Raw genomic sequence first — 13,155 nt, forward strand, 5'->3', positions numbered from 1 at the left:
AAGGAAGCATAAGTGGGATTTTATTTTTCTATGTATGGTCATAACAGGAAGAGAGTAATTAAAGGCAGGCAGAATAAGTTTCTGTCTATTTAAGAAAACCCAAACCCAATTATTTTAATAGTGGAAACATTTGCTGGTTACTCATCATCAAATTGTAGTTATAAATAGGAGTTATACTGAATGCCAAAAGGAATCAGAGGCTCAAGAAGGATGGTAATTTTTGAAGCTGTAAGGAGCAAAGGAAAATTTGACAGTCATGACCACTGCATCCTCTGCAAAAATGTACTTCTTGTGCATTTATAATTGCTTTATTATTACATTAATAATGTTTTCTATTATAAAACTCTGTCTTAATTGGGTTTGTTGCCAGAGAGTGGCTTTTTTTTTTTTTTTTCCAGTGGTTAGAACAAAACCTACTGAAGAGGTAAAAACTTCCTTCTTTCAGTTGGTTTTTACTATTATGAAGTGTGGCTTCCACTCTTGAGTTCTCTGTTATCAGCCCAGCTCCTGAGCTGTGCCACAAAGAACCGTAAGTCCTTCAATGGATTTTTTCAGAAAATGATATGGTTTAAACACTCTCTTGTTTTAAGAAGCAAATGAATTACTGGAAGTGGATACAAAGCTGGAATCCAAATACACACATAATTTCAGGTTATAGTTTATATGTTGCTGATAGTTACAAAGCATAATTGAAATTGCTTATTAGTAATTTGTTATTTACACTGCAGAGTTTTAATATGTTGTGTAAAGAAAGAATAAAAATAAGGTGGTAATGAAGAACTTGAGCCACATAACAAGAGACCTGAGTTGAGAGCGAAGTTATGAATGCCCATTAATTCAATATTGAATTTAGACACTAAAACTTTGAATATTGGTGGGTTTTTTCAGCTGGAATAATTTCTAAGTGAATGATTTCTCTCCTGCAACTTATTTGTGTTCCAACAACGATCAGATAAAAAAAATTAAGTGATGTATAAACAAATCTTGTTATGTTATGTGGAATAGATGCTTGTAGGTGCAGGATTAACTTAAGGACACAGCTCATCCTCAGGATCTGAAAGTAAGAAATAGTTGTGTGGCTCACTGTGAAGTGCCTGGAAAGAAAATCTTCTGACAGCAAACCTGTTCATCCACGTCTGTAAGCTGTGAGCCCAGAGCCCTCTGGTGTTGCTGTTGGTGTAACAAACATCAACCATCTACACCAGCACAGCTCAGGGTGACCTGCAGGTATTCTGACCTGTCATGAAAGACCTGCCAAGCCTATCACTTTCTCCCACCCAATCGCTTATTGACTCCAGTATTTTCCTATGTTTAAAAAAAAAAAAAAAAAAAAAAAAAAAGGTAATTTGTTTTTGACAAAGATAAGTGGTATAATTTATCCTAGCTTTTAGGAAGGTTTACTTTTGAACTATTACCCAATCTGTGGTAGCAACAACTCAGAGCAAAGATTGGTCCTGTGTAAAGGAAAAATTAGGAAGAAGGTAAGTCTGCTCTACTACATCCATTGCAGTGCTCTGGTTTACATTTACTCCATATCTTGTTTCAAGATCTTTCATTTTGTCTTTCATGCCCAAAGCATGTTGTTCCCTGTCCTCCTTTTGAATCGAAGGTTCCCATCTGCTCTTTCCCAGCACTGGGGCTGCATCTGTGATAGAAATCCTTCCTTCTCCAAGGCAGGGTCTCCAGTACTTCCTCAGCCACAGACTTGGCGTGCCTCCATGATTTACCTTGGCTTATGTTCCCCTTGCTCCTGTCTCCCCATGCCAGGACTGAAGCCTGTCAGTGCCCTTGCTTCTATTTCTGTTTTTTCTTTCCTTCTTATGCCACCAAACTCTGCTGTCCCTGCTATTATCACCTGTCAGTCTTCCCATGTGCCAGTCTCCCCTTCTCTTTTTCCTCATTGTATTACTTTTTTCTCTTTCAGTGTATGAAATGGCTGGTGGTACAGACTTATTAAACACAGGGATCTCCAGGAAACAGAATATCTTCTGGGATGCTAAAATACAGGCTTTGTATGGGAAGACAACTAGTGATCTTGAAGCAACATCCAGGAAATCTGCCATTTCAGTAGGTTATGGTGGGCAAGAAGCTGTTGTGGACCAACAAAGCACATAATAATTAATTTTCTATTATAGACATTATTTCTCTTTTGCAGAATGAACAGGAGAATAATAATTTCCTAGCCTGCCTGGCAAGGCCAGAAAATCTGTTGCACACGGAATGGTCATGAATTCAGTAGTAGTGCTGCACTGGGAAGCCTGGTGGGTTAGCTGGGAAGGGAGGAACAGAGCAGTGTGCCACCTGCGGGCTTTGCTGGCCAGCAAAAGAGCCCAAGGCGTGGAAAAAACTAACAAATGTCAACAGGAAGCTGGGACGGAGCTCGGGATTTCTGCCAGCAGGAAGTCAAGTGGTGTTAGTGTTTCTCACGGAAAACTCAGTGTGGTTATTGTCCTGTAAAAGAAAAACACGTCTGACAGCAGCCTAAGCTGCTGCAGGGCCCCCTGTTCCTCCCGCTGTTGAGCCATCCAAACTGTAGGGTAGGAGAAAAGTTTAATAAAAAAACTTCAGCTTTTTACTGTTCCCTTTACAAATCCTAGAGCAGTTATTCGTAGGATGTTGCTTGGCATTACACAATGTACAGTCAGAGCTGTGGTGGCTGGTTCAAAGTACTCTGCTACTAAAGCTGAATAGTGTAAGAAAAAATGTCACAAATGCCAGAAGTTTATGTCCAAAAAGGAGACCGAGCAGTCCTGCAATTTTATTTGAGTAAAGGGAGAGAGACCACCAGAGAGACACCTGTGGCATGTTCTCAAAGTTTCAGAGGGTGCATCCTGTTTTTATCCTAAACTCCTGGCCACATGTTGCCCTCTTCCTTTCCGTATTGGCTGAGGCACCAGGAAGGTTCAGCCTTCCTGAACCGCCTACCACATATCCCACTTTGAACCTACTATTTTACCCTAAAATTCAGAAACTCAGGCTGTGCAGACCATTGTCTGTTTCAGGAGCAGAACTGCCTGGGCTCTGCAGCAAACCCGCTGCCCTAAGTCAGTAGAGACATTGGGCCCATTTCAAAGACCTTAACACTCACACCTTCACCCAGCAAATTGTTTGTAAACACATCAGCTTTCCTCTCAGTTGCAGCCTCATAGATTGACAACAGTGCAATTTCAGAAATTTATGTTGCAGTGGGCTCTAAAACGTGAGACAGGCTGGTTTGAAATACTTTGGCTAGTTTATTCCAGTCAGGTAAAGAACTTTCAGGGCTGGGAAATATGGGCAGACTCAGAGAGTCTTGTGCTTGCTTTCTGAGAGTTCACTAAGTGACAGCAGCTGAGGTGATGTGCTGGGAACACTCCCAAGTGTTTGGTTTTGAGTGTTTTTCATTCAAAGCACTATCAAAGGCCTATAGTGGGTTAGGCACCACAGCCTGCATCGATTTTTAATCTGGACCTAAGTTTTATGGACCCAGCAACTCTCACGCAAGGGATTCACTGAAAAGTCAAAGCAGACATGCTGTAAAATGCTCAAAATTTATTAATCATAATTGCTTTTTTGTGTCATAAGGAACAAAAATAAAATAATATTCAAAAACAAAAGAAAATATACCATAGCCAGACAACACGACTGAGAGTAAGAAATGGGATATTAACATTAATTCTGAAAGAAATGACCCAATAAATCAGTTTTCAAAAAAAAAAAAAAAAAAGTAATAAATAGTAGTGGTCCAACTTCTTGAAGCTTCATAGGAAAGAATTTACAATTATTATTATTATTATTACTATTATTATTATTATACTTTTGTTTTTAAAAAATCCTTCATATGCCTCTGTTGGCAAATATATATATATATTTATTTTGTAAACAGTTAACCACATAACAAAACAAAAATTAAAAAATCCGTATTTTCATACAGCTACTATGCTGATGGTGTTATGTAAACAAAAAGTAGTGTGCAGCAGCTTCTCACAATAGGATTTTTCCTTTTCCTCACAAAAATATGTGGGGAAATATGTCCATCATAAATTGGTCCGAATATTGAAGTTTATAGTTTTGAAAAAATATGGCTTTCTGCCCTCTAAGTTTTCTTCAGCCAAAAAAACCCAAAAATCATATAGAAGCAGAGGGGTACAGTTTTCCTTGGGTTTGGTTTGTTTTCTGGATTTGTCTTTTGATTTTTCTCGGTGAACTGAAATGAAAATGTTATTAAAAGTCCAGCACTTCTCAGAAGATAAATGAACAAAAATGTCAAGATGAACTTACACCTCTCAAGGTGAAAAACAAAAGACATAAAACCAATGGGAGATAGATTGATAATGAAAGCTGAAATTCTGTAGACAGACATACTGGGAGATTATGCAGAAAACATCATCTGTTCATCCAAAATTTTAGCTGCTCTTGACACTTTTGTATTTTTTGAAGTTTCTTTATTTAGTCTGATTATCAGCCCTTGTTTGAGGACTTCTCTCTAATTCTAATTTTTGACATTTGCTTGCTCCTGAGAAGTCTTTATCTGCTGTGTCTCCTGTTGGGTGTTGCCTTGGGTAATGCACTCAGCAGTCACACAGCTGCATTTCTCCACGTAGGTGTAGGAGTGATCCAGGGAGGTTCCATCACTGCACGTCAGAGTCACATTTCTCTTGCTGGTCTTGATTTCCTGACAACACGAGCATTTGTGCACCATCGTGTTTGTCGTTTGAGAATATCTGATAGAAAAACCAATGAGAAAGATTCAGAATTTATGTGAGAAATAATACTGCCCTCCCACCCATTACAAAACATAACCAGAAGTTTTGTTCTTGCGTGTGAGACTATTGCTCAGTATTAGCATTCTTACAGTACTGTGGTGAAATAAAGGTAAATTGCTCCTCATTGTAAAAATTTATGACTCTAAGTCTTCATTAAGGCACAGAAAAAGTACAGGATTATTCCAGATCACGTAGTGAGCCAGTCCAATGAGAGAATAATGAGAAACAAATAACCTCAGTTTTAAATGGGAAAAATCAAAATTTGGGTCTATTCACTATGACAGTGAACAGGCTGTGAAACTCGAGGTAATCAAGCTAGTACAATGCCATGTTAATTAGCACAATGGAAACAGTTGATGACTGGGTGGATGTTGGACACATCAGAAAAACCCTTGTGATTTGCTTGATGTAACTGGTGTAAAGAGTAGAAGACAAGAGGCTGCAATTATCTTTCATGCCACTTACCGTGAGTAAGCATCACAGCTGCCTTCACAGTATGTTATCTCAACAGGTGCAGGAGATACACAGCCATTGTAGTTGATGACAGTAGTCATATTGTGCTTCATACAAACTGAGGTCATCACAAAGCAAAGGAAAACATGTTAAAATGCATATGTATATAAATAGCTGTGTATGATACGACAGTTTGTAACTGAAAACTAAACTGGATGGAGCTGAAATAGGAAACTAAGTCACAAAGCATGTTTTTTTAATTGCTGAGGGCTAAATGAAGACTTGCTGATTTTGTTATCAGTGGATGAAACATTCCCTTTTTCTTAGGCAACTTGATTCAGAATGCAGAAATTAAGAGTAATACTGTGGCAACTGCTCAGTGCACATCCATCTCTCAGAACTGGCTTCATTTTCCCTCTTAAAGGGAATCTATCAATGGAAATTGGAGAGTAGTCATAGTCCTCATCCTCCCAGAAAAAGCCAGCATTTAACAGTAGGGGATGGGAAAGTTCACCATCTGTTTCACTAGGACCTAAAATGCATAGTGGAAATGTCCTATTCCTTTCTTTTCCACCTCTTTCCTTTCTCACTCCAGTGAAGCAGTGAACCCAAACCTGGTCAGTTCACCTTTTCTGTCTGTGTACCCATTGTGCAAAATGGGCTAATATACCTAATCAGGCACATATAATTAATACTTTTAACAAAATCATTATTACTTACGTTTTGGTACTCTTTGACACACTAAACAGCAGCCATCGTCAGATAACCTGATATCCTCCTTAAGTGGGAAAACAAAAAGATAACTCAGGTTTCATATCTGCATACTAAAGCAGACTTTCCCTGCTTCCTAATTTTCTCTGGCATCAGAGACTGTGTATATATTTGTATTGACAGGGAATCTAATTTCAAGCAAGGCTAAGTATTAAGGGCACATCACTACTTTAATATTAATAAGAGTTATTTGAAAGTTGAAATGGAGGAAACCCCTCAGTTTAGTAGTATAATTTCAGCAAGCAATAAAGCTCCTAGCACATGTAAGCCAAAATATTGTGACCAAAGTCAGTAAAGGCGAAGGATTATTACAGAGAGGGTAACACAATGAGTGAAATAAGTGACTTGCCAGAGGCTGATTTTTGCTTCTAGATCCCTTGACACTTTAAGGAATCTAAAATATTATGCTGTATCCTTTCCTCTAATGTCTGATCCTCAGTGAGGATTGAATTTTTTTTTAATTTTAATTTTTTAAATTTTAATTTTTAGTTGCTTTTCTGAGATAAAATTTGACTGGGAGCAGGTTCAGAGAGGATAAAAAGAGAGCTACTTCCTGCATGATGCTTCTGCTAGTTATTTTCATTGGACACTGTGATCCTTCTATCACTGGTGTTAGGCACTGCAAACTTTCCAAAAATGAGAACTGGTAGAACAGTACTTACTGGATCACACTCATCATAGTTCAAGGCAGGACAGCTTGCCTCTTTGATGACTTGTATGAACTGGTCAGCATGTTTTTCACATGTGTAAACAGTACAGTTATCATCAGGTGGATTCCAGGTTTCTCCTTCCTAAAAGTAGTCAAAAATGAAAGTCAAATTAAAATATTATTATATAAAAATTAAACAAAAGCCCCCAATGTCTTATTTTTGCTGTGTATAGTAGTTGATTATTCCTAAAAACTTCCTTGAATTTCAGCTGGTAATTATTTGCCATATTATCATACTACTATTAAGTGTTTCTCATTAACCAAGTGAAGAGGCTCTGTTTTTATCTGGATATAGATGTGCTTTTTGTGTGAATAGGTAGGTACGTGGGCTCATTTGGAAAGAATAATTTGCATTTCAATGGTTTTGTCATTAGATTTTATGGATGTGTCAAAATACCTCCACAGATAAAATTATCCTTTGAGCAAAATGGGTGCTACAGTTTCAGAACTGGAGGCAAACAAAAGCCCATTGCTTTCACCTATGTATTTTCCTATGTTGATTTCTGAAAGCCATTTTTCAGTATCATATCACAGTTGTTTCCAGAAGTCTTAGAACTGATATTTTGTAGTGTGAGGTATTGTTTAGGCTGTGTAGAGATTGTCCAGCCCCTGCCTGAGTAAGCATTTGTCTGAGAAAAGATGGAGGAAATAAATGTGACAAATACAAGGAGAGGAAAGAGTGAAAAAACTAGCAGAGTTCCCCAAAAGTGAACTCATCCAGAGGTAATTACATGGAGCACGTGTGTAACGTTGTCTCCCAGAGTCACTACACACGCCGCTGCCTTGCACGTGCCACAGCACTGTCCGGGTTCCACTGTGTATTTATAGCCCTGTTTTGAAAGGAATAGAGAGACAATGGCATTAAGTCAGGTCACTGACCTGGGCTGGTGGTTACTGGAGCTGAGTGGGGTAGGAATTTCTGGCAGCAGAAGAGCACTCACCAGTGGGCAGTATGTGTCACAGATAACAGGCTGGCATGTCACCGTAAGGTGGTGAGGCCTTGAGGGAGAGGATGCAGAGCAGGTGCATTCTTCACAGGGACCTGATGGAATGTCAGCTCCAGGCTAGGGGAAGTTGGAAAAACCCATTATTAGTCAGTTAAAACAGGTTGCTCTGTGTATACACATCACAGAAAATACAAAGATGAACTATGTATAGTCTGAGCTATCCATAAATACAATTTTGGTTGTTTTATTTACGCAGTTTCTGGTTTGGTAATATCAATTTTGGAATCAAATTCTGCTAATGTAGAAAGGAGAGAGCAGAACATGATTTTGCTTGTAGAGAGGGTGTTAACCTCAGTGAAATAATGAAGAATGTTTTATCTCAGGCCTTCCTACAAAATATAGGCCATGATAGGTGTCTCAAAAACACTATACCAGGAGCTATGTGAGGGTATATTTTAATAGAGTAACTCTGTGTACTTACTGCATAATAGGTTTCGTTGACTACACAGCCCTGTCCTGTAAAGAAGGAAAAAGGAGGTGTAAGTTTTAGGAGGCAGAAATGCATGAAAAAACTTCTGTTTCATAGTTTTGTAGGCCCATTTCATAAGTCTGTGGCAGCAGCCTTAAAACACTCATTCACAACAAGGCCCAATATGATACCAGAGATAACTTGCATCTCTCTTATAAGGTTTTTGTAACTTAGAAAAAATACAGCAGTAAATAGTACATAAGGGGGGTGCACGATACTTACTGCATTCAAAGATAGGACAGCAGTTTCCAGGTGGCATTATTGTGATTATTTCCTGCCCCTCTAAGCACTGGGGTGTGATGTCAGCACAGAGGCTTGTGTTACAGTCTGTCTCATGTAAGAGAATAAAGAAAATAATAAGCTCAGAATTTTTGAATTAAAGCAATTTTGTTTTACATGAACTTCTGAAGTCTTCCCATGGGGTAGATATGGTGTTTACAAAAGATAGTCTAATGACTAATTCAGTCTATGTGCCAAGGTGTTTTCAATGTGATTGGGCTTTCCCATAATCTTTGTAAAACAAAACACTGAGAAGAACAGAGTAGTAATTGCTGGAAAAAGATAACTTCAAAGAGAAATTTGTACCGATGGGGAAATCTGATGACTCTCTGGTTTGAAGACTGGTTCTGGAACTTTCCTGAGTAATTTTTAAATAGTCAGGACTATTTTTTAAAGTTAATTTTCTTAATACTGATCTTTGAAATTGAAAAGGTTTTAAATGGTTTTTGAATATTGTTTCAGATAGTGTAGTCTTCCAATATTAAATTATAGAAGATTTTCAGTTACTTTTCTATGTCTGACTACATAAAATTTTTTAATGTTTACATTTGTTATCTTCAGGCATTTACTGTATGCTCTGCAAGAAGGCTCTAAAAAGCGGGATGAGAGAGAAAAGCATTATGACATCAATGCAAAGTATTAAAAGATGTGAAATGATTGCTGTAGTTCCCTAAAATTAATATATTAAATATTGCCCATGATAAAGAACTAAGACAGTACTCACAGCACTCAGTCCTAGTACAGCATGGATCTTCTGGTATCGGTATCTGAACAGGCATGTAACCTGGTCCTTCACAAAGTACTTGCTGTGTCAGAGAACATTCGTGCTTTGTACACTTCACCTGAAGAGTGTTTTTGTCACAGACACATTCTCGGCAATCTTTTGTCCATTTTTCTCCTGGCTAAATAAAAAAGAAAAACACAGACAAGGGGAAGAAAAAAATTAAATATAAATATAAACCAAAATAATTTTATTTGCTTCTAGTTAACATGTTCATATAGGCATATAGTAATAACTGATTATATCAGCTTTTTCATATTTCACATTTTATAGGAGAACCTCAAACTGCTTATTTGGGGAAGACACTGGAGGCCAGGTTCTAAGTTCACAAAGCTATTACTTTATATTTGTTAACAGTGTTAGCATGAGGGTTACAGGAGTTCTAAAGGAGAAGCGATGCAGCTTCACATCCATTTTTAAATAAAAAATTCTATGACATACTTATTTTCACATTAGGTTGCCGATTTCTGTGCAGCTGAGGAACTAATAATGCAAGACATGAACATGATAAGCAGCAGGTAAACTCTGTTATCCATCTCTCCCTTCATTTCTAGTCATTTTAGCTAGCCAAATTTGTGGAAATAAAATAAGCATATATGCCTAACTTCCACTACTACCATCTCTCTCTTTCTCTCCTTTTTTTTTAAGTTTTTTTTCCCCTGTATGTGAGGTTATTGAAAGAATATTTTATCACTTATTGTTAAATTTCTTAGAGGTGCTCTAGTACTCATTATTTTTAAGACTGAAAGTGCACAAACATTTGTGACAAAGTTTTTGCTTCAGTGGAACACTAAATATCATCTTGTTTCACTTGTCTGTGCTCTTTAAGCCATACTCATTGTGATACTCACCCTTCTGGACATTCCATTTTGTTCTCTGCAGACTGGAAAGAAATAGAAAAAACAGACAAACAAATGAATGGGTATTTACACCAATGAAAACTGACAAAGGAGTACACACGTGCAGTTTCAAATAAAAATACTGTGAAGATAAAGCTAACAAGAAAATTAATATGCAGACTAATTTTGCTGAACTGTAGAATTCTACCATCTTGCTGGTTAAGGATAATGGGAAAAAATAATGGGAAAAAAGGGCAATATTGATTATGATTCAGTTTGTAATTAGGGACACTAAGGGAGGCTGATTTACAATGATCTGACTGTGTAGAAGATGACTACAGAAGTCAGGCCTCCTGACTAATAATTCCCATCATTATTTATTTCCCAAATTAGCTACAGATGACTTACAACATTCAGAGACACAGATGTTGCTCTCTGCACGCAAGAGTGTCATTCCTTCAGGACAGAAACAGCCTTCAGTTACTCCATAGCCAGGACGCTCATAGCTGGAATGGGAAGAATATATGTGTTTGAGTACAATATTTTTGTGGTGAGGCAGAGGGCAGAGCAGTGTATCATGTCAGATAAAAGAGACAAAAAATGTACACTTTCTGAAGGGCAATAGGAAGCATGTGTTCCTAGAGCTGATTGGTATTTATAAATCTTGAATAAGTTAGTGAAATTCATAACACATTTTATTGTGAAATAACTCAAATTTCTGAGGAAAGTAGATAGATAAGAAAAATATAAGCAGGTGCTTAAGGGTGGGGTTTTTTTATTTTGTTTTCCAATACCTTTGGTCACAGGTAACTGGATTAATGGGCCCGCAAGGCTTGTATACCGTGCTTGATGGACAGCTGAATGCTATATGAAAAAAGACAAAAAAAATAAAAAATTAAAAATTGACAGTAGATGCATTTTTTTTTCCAGAAAAAAATTACTACAGCTTTGCCTTCTTCATCTGCAGCTTCTGTGAGAAAGAACCCCACTGGATTTTTGTAGACAGTAACCAAGTATCAGATATAAGACGTGTTTAGTGACTAAAACACTAATTTCTACCATTTATCACACATATTTTGAGTTCTACAATACTTACAACATGTATTGTTAGTCATTCCTCTCCAGTCAATGCAGACACCTCTAGCAGCACACTCTGTAGCATATATCTCCAAACTGGAACACTGCATGGATTCATCGTCTATGCGACATCCATCAAAAACACAGCCTTTGAAAAATGGTTCTGGTGGTATCACTGTGTGACATTCTGCAAAAACCCTGCAGACAGTAAAGAAAGCAACCCCCTTCTATATCAATGAGCCGTTATACAAAATCTGTTTCTGTCAGAAAACACTTTCCAGTTAATAGCATGTGACTCTGCTTCAGAAAAGAAGGCATTATGAGAAACAAAACCCTAGGAATGGCCAGTAAGCTGGGAGATACATTCAGGAAAGATTAAGAAATCTGAAGGGCATTTTTTTTCTAAAGATGTTAACAGACGTAGTATTTCTATATGTGTACACAACCTTTTAGTGGTTTGAGACCAGAAATTTAGTGTAAAAGGCAACTGCACCAGATTGAGAAAAAAAAAAAAGAATGAAAAAAAAGTAGCAATGGAAAATTTACACATAAAGTAGCTCCAAACTTACTAGATACTACAGAAAAGATGTATAAGAGGCCTTCTATAAATAACCTTGTCCGCCTACACAGGTATAGGACATACTTCAAGAAACAAGCCTTTGTGCTTTTGGAGCTCCGTATTTTAGGTAAAATGTACAAAGAATGAAGGATATTTCTCAGCTGTTTGCGTCTGCTCTCTTCACCTGTTTGGTAACTGGGTTCTCTGTATTTGTACTGAGGACCCACTTCAAATTTAGAGTTCAGTCTTTGCTTAATACTTAGTGAACAAACTCGGGAAGTATTGCATCCAGGGAGTATTGATTTTAGTGCTTGCTGCATCCCTGATTTTCTGACTTTACCTCTACTTGCTCAGTTATCTTTGGTATGCAAATCATTAAGGCAGACTAGTTTCTTTTGCAGAGGCCTTTTACTATTTATATTCTGTCATTAAGCTGACATTTTCAGCTATTATCACATGCTAAATCTATAGCTGTTATTCTTCTTATAAGATACTGAGACAGTTGTGTCTAGAAGAAATTAATTTGTTTTCTTACTCGCTCAAGATAAGCTTGCAGAGCGCAGGCGTTTGACATTGCGGCTTTGGTGGAGGTGTGGTTATAGCTGGTGGTATTGGTATTCCATGGCACGATTTGTTGTTGTCGACAATCCAGTGATGAGCCATTTGGGGGCAGGAGGAAATGATCTTACCACTTGGTAAGCGGCATTCATCTTCTTTATTGTTTGTACATGTTCCTGGAAGAGACAAGCTGGGTAAGTCTCATAAGCCATGTCAGAGATGCACAATACATTCCTGGGCTGATATATTTGGTGTGATATGCTCATGAAATACATATTTTGCCTTGCTTCCTAGGGAGCACTTTCTCTAGTTACATGAACTTTAGGTTATAGAAAAACAAATAGATGTAAAACCCCAGCCCCAAAGAAATATTGAGCTTTTGACATCCTACAGAAGTTGAAGAGCAGAACTGTACTCATTTCCATTTACTGCTGTTTAAAAATCTCTGTTAATTGTAAGACTGCATAGCCAGAGTGGGTGAGAATAACCAAGGCAGGGGTGGGGAAAGAGTACCCCCTCCAATCTATCCAGCCTTCTTACCACATTGTCCTTCAGTGTTGTTGCCAAATTTGCTGTATGGGAGCTTGACAGAGAAAATCAGACCACTAAAGGTGATGACAGCACCAATTTCTTCTATTTCAACAATCATATTGATGCCAAGAGTGGAGAAAGAAATGCCATCTTTTTTGAAGCCGGGTCCAACAATCTTTTTGTTGAAGTACATCTGAATGCAGGGTTAAAAAAAAAAAGCCAAAACAAAACAGCATGTCAGAATAAGCACTGCTTCTGCCTGATTGTTTTAAATATATGTGCTAATCTTCATAATTATGCATAACTCCATACTATTGTTCATCACATCCAGTGCTGATTGGCATCCTAATGACAGCATATAATTGCATTGATATCTT

General features: G+C 37.6%; 1 protein-coding gene across 1 annotated transcript in view; it reads right to left on the minus strand.

Moving 5' to 3' along the window:
* Positions 1–3,511: 3,511 nt before the first annotated feature.
* The window catches only part of MUC5AC (mucin 5AC, oligomeric mucus/gel-forming), a 46,835-nt gene continuing 37,191 nt past the window's right edge, over positions 3,512–13,155 (minus strand). The window contains exons 37-51 of the mRNA XM_072929781.1: positions 12,788–12,971; positions 12,225–12,423; positions 11,150–11,328; positions 10,848–10,917; positions 10,462–10,559; positions 10,066–10,097; positions 9,158–9,335; positions 8,377–8,481; positions 8,107–8,141; positions 7,620–7,742; positions 7,410–7,508; positions 6,632–6,760; positions 5,919–5,976; positions 5,211–5,316; positions 3,512–4,703 (exon numbers count right to left, since the gene is read on the minus strand). Of these exons, the coding sequence (XP_072785882.1) occupies positions 4,472–4,703; positions 5,211–5,316; positions 5,919–5,976; positions 6,632–6,760; positions 7,410–7,508; positions 7,620–7,742; positions 8,107–8,141; positions 8,377–8,481; positions 9,158–9,335; positions 10,066–10,097; positions 10,462–10,559; positions 10,848–10,917; positions 11,150–11,328; positions 12,225–12,423; positions 12,788–12,971 (1,827 nt within the window). The 3' untranslated portion in view covers positions 3,512–4,471. The remainder of the gene's footprint in view (positions 4,704–5,210; positions 5,317–5,918; positions 5,977–6,631; positions 6,761–7,409; positions 7,509–7,619; positions 7,743–8,106; positions 8,142–8,376; positions 8,482–9,157; positions 9,336–10,065; positions 10,098–10,461; positions 10,560–10,847; positions 10,918–11,149; positions 11,329–12,224; positions 12,424–12,787; positions 12,972–13,155) is intronic.

Source organism: Taeniopygia guttata, chromosome 5, assembly GCF_048771995.1.
Source record: "Taeniopygia guttata chromosome 5, bTaeGut7.mat, whole genome shotgun sequence".
In the NCBI taxonomy this organism is placed as follows: domain Eukaryota; kingdom Metazoa; phylum Chordata; class Aves; order Passeriformes; family Estrildidae; genus Taeniopygia; species Taeniopygia guttata.